This window comes from Garra rufa, chromosome 2 (assembly GCF_049309525.1).
Source record: "Garra rufa chromosome 2, GarRuf1.0, whole genome shotgun sequence".
NCBI classification, from domain to species: domain Eukaryota; kingdom Metazoa; phylum Chordata; class Actinopteri; order Cypriniformes; family Cyprinidae; genus Garra; species Garra rufa.
The window spans coordinates 12,133,372-12,145,759 of record NC_133362.1 but is presented as its reverse complement, the minus strand read 5'-3'; the positions used below and the strand labels follow the sequence as shown (position 1 = coordinate 12,145,759).

At 36.2% G+C, this 12,388-nt stretch overlaps 1 protein-coding gene across 1 annotated transcript in view; it reads right to left on the bottom strand.

Moving 5' to 3' along the window:
* pcdh15a (protocadherin-related 15a) overlaps positions 1 to 12,388 on the bottom strand; it is a 213,659-nt gene that overhangs the window by 132,702 nt on the left and 68,569 nt on the right. Inside the window, exons 9-10 of the mRNA XM_073834580.1 lie at positions 11,704 to 11,910; positions 9,961 to 10,095 (exon numbers count right to left, since the gene is read on the bottom strand). Coding sequence (XP_073690681.1) covers positions 9,961 to 10,095; positions 11,704 to 11,910 — 342 coding nt within the window. The remainder of the gene's footprint in view (positions 1 to 9,960; positions 10,096 to 11,703; positions 11,911 to 12,388) is intronic.

The following is a 12,388-nucleotide window of genomic DNA, read 5'->3' as shown; positions in this document are numbered from 1 at the left end:
CAACTCAAAAAAGTTTAGTCAACTTGGAATGTTAAGTTGTACTAAGTGACAACTTAGATATTTGAGTTAATTCAACTAAATATTTCAAGGCAGCTGGGTAACTTACTCAGCTATTAAGTTTAACAAACCAAATTTTTTGTTAAGTCAACTCAAATATCTAAGTTGTCACTTAGTACGGACCAAAGTCAATTATTCCTTACTTGTTACCCTGCTGCCTTAAAATTTTAGGTTCAGTCAATTCAAATAAGTTTAATCAACTTGAAATTTTAAATTGTACTAAGTGACAACTTTGATATTTGAGTTGAATTAAAAATTTGGTTTGTGGGTTTGGAGTCGTTGTGGGTTTTGGTTATTTTGCTGTTTTGAGCTGTAAGGACCTTTGAAATAACTGAAATGGTGTGGCAAAGTGATATAGACGTAATGCGGTCAAGAACTGCCTGGAACTATGTTCGCTGTGTGTTTTCCTGAAAATAACGCACACCCTTAGAACGTTCGTCAGCCAATCAGATTCAAGCGTTCGACGGCCCCTAGTATAAATTATTTTAAGTTGACTCAACAAATTGTGATTTTTTATAGCGTACAACAGGTTTAAATGCATAAAAAAAAATAATCTTCCGTACGCCTACTCTGCTCTGATTGGTCAGCTGGCCAAGCCTGTTGTGATTGGTACAGAGAGGAGTACTTGAGCAAGTTAGCGAGTGCTACCATCTGTGTTGCCAAGTCCGTGGTTGTTTTTTTTTTTTTTTTTTTTTTTTTATTGCAGGTTTTGACATGGGTTTTCAAACATCCATACAAGCTGTACATATTTAACAAGACAGATAAACAAATGGTATGGAAATCAACATAAATTATTACATAAGTTATTAAAGAAGTAAATAAATAAATAATAATAATGAAATAAAAAAGAGAAATAAAAAAGAAATTACATAAATAAAACTGGGAACGAAAAAAAAAAAAAAAAACTAACAGTACAGTTATTGCAATACAGTACAATAGGGTGGTCTTTCAACCTTTCCATGCTAAATTCTGGATTCCCAAAGTTAATAATCGTGTTTCTTTCACCCCAAGATAAATGAGAAAAGGGTCCCATATCTTATAGAAATTGAATGGTTTATCCTTTAATGCTGTAGAAAAGGCTTCATAGGGAATAAGAGCTTTAGCTGTGTTTATCCACTGAGTAAATGACGGAGTCTGATCTGTTATCCAACATACAAGTATGCATTTGCGGGCACAGTATAACAGAATTTGGAGAAGGTGAACCCCTTGAAATTTGAAGGGAAATTCCTGACTTACACCTAGAAGGCGTGCTTTTGGTCCGAGTTGTAAAGGACAGTGGAATATATTCTCAAGTTCCTTCAGGAAGCTATTCCAGAATTGTTGGATCTTAATACAACTCCTGAAACAATGAATTAGGGTTCCCTCAACTCCTTTGCATTTATTACAGAGATTAGATAATTTAGGGTTAATCTTATGCCTTCGGGCTGGAGTCACGTGTAACCGGTGGACAATTTTAAACTGTATTTCCCAGGCAGAGTTGTTGGCAAGATAAGAGGGCATCTCACATACAGCTTTCCAATCAGCTATCTGAATTTCCTCCCCAAAATCCTTCTCCCATAACTCCCTGGTTTTATCTGAGCTGTCTGCATTTGCATTTATCAATATTCCGTAAAACTGTTTAGACACTGACCAAGATGAAGTAAGTTTATTTATGCGCTCTTCCAGTGGGGATACACCAAAGCCAGTCGAGTGCATTTTAAGACCTTTAGTTACAAAGCTGCGTATCTGATAGTATGTGAAGAAATCTTTTTTATTTAGGTTGTATTTCACAACAATTTGCTCAAAGGTCATTAGCTGTTTGTTTTCCACTACATCTCCAATGACACAAATCCCCTTTTCCTTCCAATGTATTAGTCCATCATTCATCCCTGGGGGAAAATCTGGATTATTATGCAGTGGTGTTAGCAAAGAAAGATGGGAGTGATAACCTTCTGTTTTACGAGCAAGCCTCCATATTTTTATCATATTGCTAAGGATTAAGTTACCTTTAATTAAGGCTGGCAATTTTTTTGATGAAACATACAGCAAGTTACGTAGGGGAACAGACCCAAGTCTCGCAGCTTCAGCACAGATCCAAGTTGAGTTTGGGTCATTTATATGCCATTCCAATATAAAGCGGAGCTGGGCAGACAGTTGGTATAACTTGAAGGAGGGAGCAGCTACTCTGCCTAATCTGTAAGGTAATGACAGGAAGCTATATCTTAATCTGGGCCTTTTTTTTCTCCAAATAAAAGAAATAATAAAACCATGAATCTGTTTAAGGGCTCTATTAGGAATGAGAACAGGTAACATTTGAAGCGGGTATAAAAGACGAGGTAATATATTCATCTTAACAAGATGAATTCGACCTAGTAAAGACAAAGGTAGGTTACACCATCTATCTAAATCTGTTTTAATTGTCTTAATAATTGGAGCAAAGTTGTTTTGATGCAAGTTATCTAATTTTGGTGAAATCTTTATACCCAAGTAGGTGAAGCCAACAGGAGACCATTGAAATGGGTGAGAAATTGTAGAGTTATTTGAGTACAAATTGTTTAGAGGCATTGCTTTTGATTTTGTAAAATTTATTTTATACCCAGAGAAGGCACCAAAACTGGATATCAGGTCAATTAAGTGTGGAATAGATTGTTGTGGAGAATCAAGGAAAATTAAGATATCATCAGCGTAGAGGGAAATCTTGTGGGTTTTCTTTCCTAGACAAAGTCCCTCAATAGAGGGGTCGTCTCTAATGGCCACAGCTAGCGGCTCGATAACCAGAGCAAACAGAAGTGGTGACTTAGGGCATCCCTGTCTGGTGCCACGTGATAGAGAAAATTTTGGGGATTTGAGACAATTAGTAATGACATTTGCTGTGGGGAAAGAGTATAAAATTTTAACCCATTTAATAAATGTGTCTCCTAAATTAAATTCGGAGAGTACAGAAAATAAATATGGCCATTCGACCCTGTCAAAGGCTTTCTCCGCATCTAATGAAATAACTAAACCTCTTTTTGTACACTGATTTGAATGTTGAATTATGTTAAGAAGTCTTCTAACATTATGAGCTGATAACCTGCCTTTTACGAAGCCTGTCTGGTCAATATTAATTATTGTAGGAAGCATTGATTCTAGTCGGATGGCAAATATTTTAGCTAAGATTTTAGCTATATTTAGATATCCACATTAAGTAAGGAAATAGGGCGGTGGGACCCACATTCCTCAGGGCATTTGCCCTTTTTAAAAAAAACACAGATATTGGCTTCCAACATAGAACTAGGGAGTTTACCGGAATTATATGAGTGCTGTATCATCTCATACATTAAATTTGCAAACAACTCTTTGAATTTTTGAAAGAATTCTACTGTAAACCCATCGGGTCCTGGTGCTTTTCCTTTAGGGAGTTGGTTGATACAATTTAAAATTTCACTAAGTTCAATTGGTTTATTTAGCATCTGCCTTTGCTCAACTGAAAGTGAACTGAAGTGAGGTCTGACTGAGAAGAGTAAAGCCTCTTGTAAAAAGCCCTGAAAATCTTATTAATTATTTTATTATCATGATGACAGGTGCCTTCTTTATCCCTAATGCCAGAGATTACCTGAGCAGGGGATCGACAACGTAATAAATTGGCCAAGTATTTATTTGGTTTATTGGCAAATTCGTATAACCGTTGTCTAGCAAAGAACACAGATTTTTCTGCTTTGTTGGTGAGATTTGCTTCTAAAGACGTTTTTACTGTTTTGATCTCAGCCAGCAATGCATCTGTGGGGCTAGTATAATATTTTATTTGCAGATCATGAAGAATTATTTCAAGCCTTCTCTGGTCTGCCAGATGCTTCTTTTTCTGATTTGAAACATAAGAGATGATTAGTCTCCTAATGTATGCTTTAGCAGTAGGGTTTTATTGTTAAAAAGAAATAGCTCAGTTTGCTCCTTAAGATAAGATTCAACATTTGGATCATGTACAAGCCAAGAGTTGAATTTCCAGGACGCTGGATAGTAAATTTGATTAGAAAAGCCTAGTTCAAGAGAAACAGCAGCATGGTCTGAGATTACTATATTTCCAATACTACAATCAATTACATTTTGAAGTGAAATTTTAGGAGAAAAAAAGTAATCTATCCCGCTGCCTGTTTTGTGAGCTCCAGAAAAAAAAAGTGTATTCTCTATTTCCGGGTGCAGAGCTTGTCAGGTATCCACAAGACCCAGCTCTTCACAAGTTTCATTTAGGGCTCGTGCCCTGCTAGAAGGTTTATCACTAGATGAAAAGGATTTATCTAATTTAGGAATCAAAGTACAATTAAAGTCCCCAGCAATCACACTATGTTCACATTGCCATTCTGCAAATTTTGAAAAGACATGTGTAATTAGCTCGTTCGACTGAATTGGGGGAATATAAACGTTCATTAGAGTAATAGGTTGTCCAGCTAATATAGCCTTGAGTAAGATAAAGCGACCTGAATTGTCATAATATGTATTTACATTTGATAGTGGTATACATTTATTTACAAGAATAGCGACTCCCCTGCTCTTGCTAGTGAATGACGAACCATACACTTGTCCCACCCAGTCACGCTTCAATTTAGCATGCTCACTATCTGTTAAATGCGTCTCTTGCAAAAATGCAATGTGGACCTGTTCCTTTTTTAAGAAATTTAAAATCTTTTTCCTTTTCACCGGATTTTGAACGCCCTTCACATTCCAGCTGCATAATTTTAATAATGATCTACTTGTTGCCATGAACATAGGATGCTTTATTATGCAAACTGCCCTTGTGTATGTGAGATGCCCCTACATAATTCAGTAAATATCTTATTTACCAATTTTGATTCCCGTAAAGAATGTTCCAAGAAACAAGAAAATTGGTAGATTTAAAGCAATACAATATACTGTATTGAGATTAAAGAAAATAAAAGAATAAAAAAACAAAATAGTCTTACCCTGCATAACGAACACAAGCCCAGAACTATTTACATTTAACACCTTACAAGCATTTTTATGTGTGTAAAACGGGAGTCTGACGCAGGTCAGTTTCACATTTGAGATCAATAGTGAAAGCCACTTTGTCTCGTTGGAAACATAACATGACCGGAACTTGGTAAGAACAAGCAAAAGTTGTGCAGTTATTAAAAAGGAAACGGCAAAATCAGAGAGTTTTGGTATGATTCTCGATAGTCTGCTGCGGCAGCAGCCTTCACCTATAAGCTTATACTAATTACCATTGTAAGCAATATCACAGTTACATTTTTTCCCCTCTTTCTATTCATCAACTCAATAAGGCTATAAACGAAAAATTGCCACAAATGAAATTATTGTCCCATATGTAAAGTCTAGATTAACTCTTTTATATGTCAAAACAATTATAGATATGTCCTTACAGACAACTTAGCCACTTGTCATTCAGTCTCCCTGGGTTGATTTGGACCGGGCGAGGTGGTAGGAGCTGATTTAGACAAGCTGTCCAGGAAAGTCTCTACCTCTTCAGGTTGTTTGAAGAGTTTCACACCGTTGTGTTGTACTCGGAGAACCACCGGGTAGGTCATTGCGAAGCTAATTCCTCGTTCGCAAAGTCGTTTCTTGACATTTCCGAATGCTTGTCTTTTCCTCACCACAGCAACGGAGAAATCTTCAAAGATGGAGATATTGTGTTGTTTGTAGACCAGCTGGCTCGCAGCTCGCGCGGCTTGCAGAATACGCGCTTTGCCTTGAAAATTGGAGTTTTAGAATCAGCGCGCGCGGCCTCTCTCCCGGAGCGGGACGGCGTGTTAGAGCGTGGTGAGCGCTCTCTATCTTAACCTGGTGGTTCTTGAAATCAATGTTCAGCAAATTAGGTAGCCAAGTTTTGAGGAACGAGACCGGGTTGGTCCCCTCCTCGCCCTCGGGCAGGCCAATTATTCGGATATTACACCGCCTGCTCCTGTTTTCCAGGTCGTCTATTTTCTTCAGGGCCGCGTCAAGTTTAGCTTTCATCTTGCTCAAATCCGTGTTGTCTCTTGAGACCCTATCCTCCACCACAGATATGCGCGTTTCAGCTTCGGTGATACGGGTCTCCACCTCCTCGATGTGTGCTACAGCTGCGGACAATTTCTCCAGCACCGGGTCGATTTTATTCTCAAGAGCTTTGTCGACTCCTGCCAAAACTTCTGTTGTAATTCTTTTTACAAGCACGTCGATATCGCTCGGAGCCATTTGTGCATCCGCCATTTTTGGACGCAAAATTACATTTACATTTGTTTGTTAGCACTGTAGGGAACAATATTGAGTCTGATGAGGAAAAAGTTTAAAGGCTCTGCCGGAGCTCACCAGCAACACAGCTACTCCATCATTTGCGTCACGTGACCCTCCTGTGGTTGTTTTTGATGTTGTGGGTTGAAGCGACCCCAATATTGTCATATTTTGTCCCTGGAATGCGAATTTACCAGGGGAACCCCAACAAAAACCTACTTTACACCCCGGAAATGCGATCAGACTAGTTTTGAGTAACAATTGAATGGGTTTTGTTGTAAAAACCTGGCAACCCTGAGAACCTTTACAAAAACAATAATATAGTGCTCCATTCCGTTCTTAAAATAATGACATAAAAACATTTTGTTAAACACTTATGCAAACGAATCGCTCCCAAAGCTTAAGTTTAGCTGCTAAACTGTAAACACTTAACAAAACAATAACTGGTGGACATGTTAGCTGAGTGCTGATGAAACTGTTGAAACAATACAGTTTGTACACCAAGATATGTCTAAGTTGTACGTTCTTTATTATTAAAAGTAATTAGAACAACGACAGTCTACATTAATCAACACATTCTTAGGAAATAGTGGGTTCACAACGAATTATCAGAACTATTTCAGTAAGACAGTAATATCGTGGTTTACCTGGAAACCTAAAGCTGCACTAGGTATACATCACATATTAGCACAAAAATAGATTTTTTTGAGCACTCAATTGAAAATGTATCAATAGTACTTACGAGATGCTTATGAGTCAACGCTTTCTTTTGAGAGACAATATCTTTATGTATAATACACTTTTTTGATTAACAACTATGCAGACTGTTTACATTGCAGGATAGCTACGTTACAAACTGCAAAAAATATATTTTTTCGAAAACTCATATGACCTGCTCTATAACAGCCATGGAAACTTTCCAATGTTATGTATAGTGGATAAAAGTTTCTTTTGATCACAAAATGTTCTTCACACTAAGAAAAAAATTGTTCTTTTGAGAACTGTTTACTGAAAGGTTCCTCTATGGCAACATGCACAGAATAGTAAAAAATCACAGTTTTTTTTTAAACAAGTAAATGATGACAGAGTTTTCACTTTTGGATGAACTTCAGCATTAAAAACACACTGCAGGGAAGCGGTCTTTGATTATGTTGGTCTCTCTCCAGGTCTAATAACTCTACCGCTAATTTCCTTTCATCTGCTTGTTTCAGCCTGTTTGTTCTTATAAAAGAACACATATTAAATGTGATTGGGTCTCTGTTTCGTACTGATAAGCCAAGTATTGTTAAGCCTTTCAAATGGATTAACGCTGATTATCAGAACCCAAATCATCAAGATCTCACAGAGAGCAGGGGCGTGTCCAGACGAGTGCAATTTGATTGGCCATCGCAAAATTCTAAACTTTGATTGGCCAAAGCCAGTGGCTTCTGTTATAAAGCTAGTCTAATTGGCTACCTGTGTAAGTTTGAGTTTAGTTTGAGCAAACTCTGTTTTTTCAGGTTCAAGAAGATACTTTTTTACCAGTGTTCATTGCCATGGAAACTCATGGTACATGGTTAACCTGCTCTGAAACAGGTCTTATTCTGGATAGGAGACTGCAAACTAAAGCTGGACCAATCAGCTGTGAGTGAAGTGACATATGTGAGGCTATAAAGCCATTCCCTGATTCACTTGTTCCAAATTAAAGCAGTTCACAAAAAGCATTTTATAAACAAAAGTGCCCAGGTTTGGATGCTTATTATTTATTATATGTGACCCTGGACCACAAAACTAGTTTTAAGTAGCACGATTATATGGGTCAAAATTATTGATTGTTCTTTTACGCAAAAAATCATTAGGATATTAAGTAAAGATCAAGTTCCATGAAGATATTTTGTAGATTTCCTACCGTAAATATATCAAAACTTAATTTTATAATATGCATTGCTATAAACTACATTTGCACAACTTTAAAAGCAATTTTCTCGGTATTTAGATTTTTTTCCACCCTTTGATTTTTAAATTTTCAAATAGTTGTATCTCGGCCAAATATTGTCCTATCCTAACAAACCATACATCAATGGAAAGCTATATCACTACAGTGAATGATCAAACAAAAAAACAACACTTCTCAGATTAAACAATGATCAAAACACTGCACTCAAATGTTCCTTCTGTGATCCAGCTGTCTTTTTAACTGCTCCTTGGAGATGAGGGATTCTGGAAAGATCAGAGACACTTGAGCCCAAATCTCAGATCAATAGATCCGATCGATGGACAGAGTCCTGAAGAGACACTTCACATACTGAACAAACAGCACCGTTTCAATCGCTTTGTTTGGTTCATCACAGCGAACAGCTGTCATGCTGAGATTTGACGTTCAAGACAGAAATATTAATCTTAAAGTAAGAATATTCCCTGTTGTTAATAAATTAGTCGCTCCTCATGCCGGAGGAGTCCCACAGGGCAGATCGTGACTCACACAGGGTCTCAGAAGAGCAGTAAATAATCTCAAGAGGAAAGAAGACTGAAGAGACTGAAGTGCCCAGTCATTCATTTTCAATGAGAGAAGAGACTTGAGTGACAGGGACTCTAAATAAATCGCAGTGTGTGTTCCAGACAAATGTATAGTTCAAATATTGACTCAATTTAATAGTTACAAACTATTTTTTTGGGGGGGAAAAATAATAATAATAATAATGTTTTTAACTTATAAACAAGGACTAATTATATTTTTATGCATTTACAGTATGGAAATATTTAAAATAAAAAAAACTTTTGCTGAAATATCAGATTTAAATCTAAACAAAATGCATATATTACATTTTGCACAAATGCATATTGTACCTATTTTTTCTTTATATAATAAAATGCATTTTAACATATATTTTACCATTGCAAAAATGCAATGTCATGTATTATATACTGAAACATTAGCATTAATATCTTTAATTTAGGTTGATTTAAATATTAATTACCGACCATTTTCCAATATTCATAACAAATGACATTGATACAGAAACCAATAATAATATGAATTTAAATACACAAAATATCAATTAATAATGGTCCTAAAACAGCCTTTATTTATTTTATACAAAACTTTTCTTTTGATTTTGGGATGAAATGCAATATTTCTGGGTGATCCAAGGGTCAATAAGAGTCAATAGGATGTTTTCAAACAGCTACAGTGGCATGTGAAAGTTTGGAAACCCCTTGCAGAATCTGTGAAAATGTGAATAATTTTAACAAAATAAGAGAGATCATATAAAGTGCATGTTATTTTGTTATTTAGTACTTATTTAGTAAGATATTTCACATAAAAGATGTTTACATTTAGTCCACAGGGCAAAATAACCACCTTCAAATTTTGGGAACCCTTGGTTCTTAATACTGTGTTTTTACCTGGATTCTCTATGACTGTTTTTTTGTTTGTTTGTTTGTTTTGTGATGGTTCATGAATCACTTCTTTGTTCTGAACAGTTAAACTAAGCACTGTTCTTCAGAAAAAATGATTTGAGCTCCATCGTTTCATACTGAATGCCTCAAACACAACTATTAAAAAAAAAGTTCAAACATTCACTGATGCTCCAGAAGGACACATGATGCATGAAGAGAAGGGGGGGGGGGGAATCTCTTAATGCGAGATTCTGCAAGCGGTTCCCAAACTTTCACATGCCACTGTAAATGCGTGTGTACAGTATGTTTGTGTGTGTCACGTACCGTTAAGGTGTAGTTGGTCTGCATCTCTCGGTCCACTGGTTTCAGCAGCGTAAGGTAACGTGTGATGCCAATAGAGGTGATGGAGAAGATAGAGGTGTATTCATTCAGAGTGACCTTCAGCTGAGGATCTTTTGTCTTTACAAAACAAACAAATATGAGATGTCAAATGCAGCATTAATAGATGTTAATATGAGCATGACACACCGTCCAAACAAACCTCATGCAGTCACGCAATCCTCATGTTGCATAAACACGCAAGTCAGAGTCACTCAAACAATTCATTCACTCTGACATGCAAGAGCATCTACAGAAACAGCTTTAACTGCTTGTTTGAAAGTCCAGAGAATTCAAAAGTCAAAATCTAATGTATAATTCTAGGGAGAAAATTAAGTACATGCACATTTCAAAGTGACAGAACTGCTGTGTCATTAAAATTGATCATATAAGCTGTTTGTCTGCAGACCACCTGCATTAGTATTTCTATTGATTTCTCTCATCTATTCAGTCTGTTTGATTAATTAAGAAATAGAGAGAGATATATGTATATAAAATATGTATATGTAGATAAAATATATGTAAAATACAATATAATAATGTGTGTCTGTGTATTTATACACTACTGTTTAAAAGTTTGGGATCAGTAAGTTTTAAATGTTTTTTTTCTCTCTTATGCTCATTAGGGCTGAATTTACTTGATCAAAATTAAAGAAAAAAGCTGTAATATTGTGAAATATTCTTACAGTTTAAAATAATGGTTTTATATTTAAATATATTTTAAAATCTAAATTATTCCTGTGATGCAAAGCTGAATTTTCATCAGCCATTACTCCAGTCTTCGGTGTCACATGGTCCTTCAAAAATCATTCTAATATGCTGGTTTATTACTTTTATTATCAATGTTGGAAACAGTTGTGCTGCTTAATATTTTTTTTTGAAACCTGTGATTCTTTTTTTTTTTTTAGGATTCTTTGATGAATAAAAAGCTAAAAAGAACAGTGTTTATTCAAAATAGAAAATAGAAAGTCTTTGCTATCACTTTTTATCATTTTAACACATCCTTTGTGAATAAAGGTATTTATTTCTTAAAAAATAATTTGAATCAAGAGTATAATTTTAGTTCTAATTGTATTTTTGTTATACAATTAAAGACTCAATAAACCAAAATAATTAAATTGTTTTGCATATTTACAGTATGCATAACCCAGGATAACATTGGGTTACATATACAATGTACAACCTCTTTTTTCAAGGAAGACATAAAAATATAAAAGTTAACTCTTTTTGCATGCAAATTTTTGTGCAATCGATTGCTGTCTACAATGAGAATGTCTGCCACCTACTTTAACTAGCAACAAAGTGTAACATACAATGGCTCACAGATGTGTCAAATTAAATCCTACTGGCAAAAAAGAGACAAACTATTCAATACGGCATGTCCCAACTTCATGTATCAATAGGAAACACAGCATAAAAAGAAAGAAACTGCATTTGTCGAACCATTATATCAGAAAAGAAAAGAAAAGAAAAGAAAAGAAAAGAAAAGAAAAGAAAAGAAAAGAAAAGAAAAGAGGGCACACATCACATCACTCGGGTACCTACTGGTGTGGCCCCTGGCTGCAGCTACAATATAAAACATATGGAGAGGCTGAAACCATCTGTGATTTTATGCATCTTTGCATTCCCAAGACAGGAGTGAGGCAACAATGTGAAAATGTCCTGGCACTTTTCATGGGAACATCTCACCTCTTCGATGTCATTGTCCAGTGCGATGATGCCCAGAGGGGCCGTGAGGTTGGCGCTCCCTGAGATGGTGGTGCCAACCGAGGCAGACTCACTGATGAAGCCCTGGTACGAGGAGCGCTGGAAATATGGAGCTTGGTTGTTTTCATCCAGAATTTCAATCTGCAGGTCAGCATATGCAGGAAGAGGGTGACCATTATCCTGCTCGGCCTGTTCACAAACAATATAAACTGTTAAAGGGGTCATCCAATGCCCATTTTCCACAAGTTCATATGATGCTTTAGGGTCCTAATGAAAAGTTTGTAATATACTTTGATTAAAAATTCTTTATGGTAGTGTAAAAAAAACTCTAATTTTACCTGGTAAAAAATGCCTCTGTTCTCAGCAAACGATATCAGTACCTGGCCCTTTAAATGATATGAACCTCTGCTCACCCCGCCCTTCAGTTCTGTGGGGCGTGTCATTACATAGCACACGGGGTGTTGCCTAGACAACAGTTGGGGGTATAGTTGTATAGTTTGGGGGGAAATGGCACTTGCGGGGCTTTGAAGACACTGTACAAGCCCATCCATTTTAAATTTTATTTTAAAACCCTCAGTTAGAACCGAAACAAGATGACACACGCAAAGAAGTTTGGCAATTACGGCTTATACTGGACGTGTCTGAATGGTTAATAAACTTAATGTCG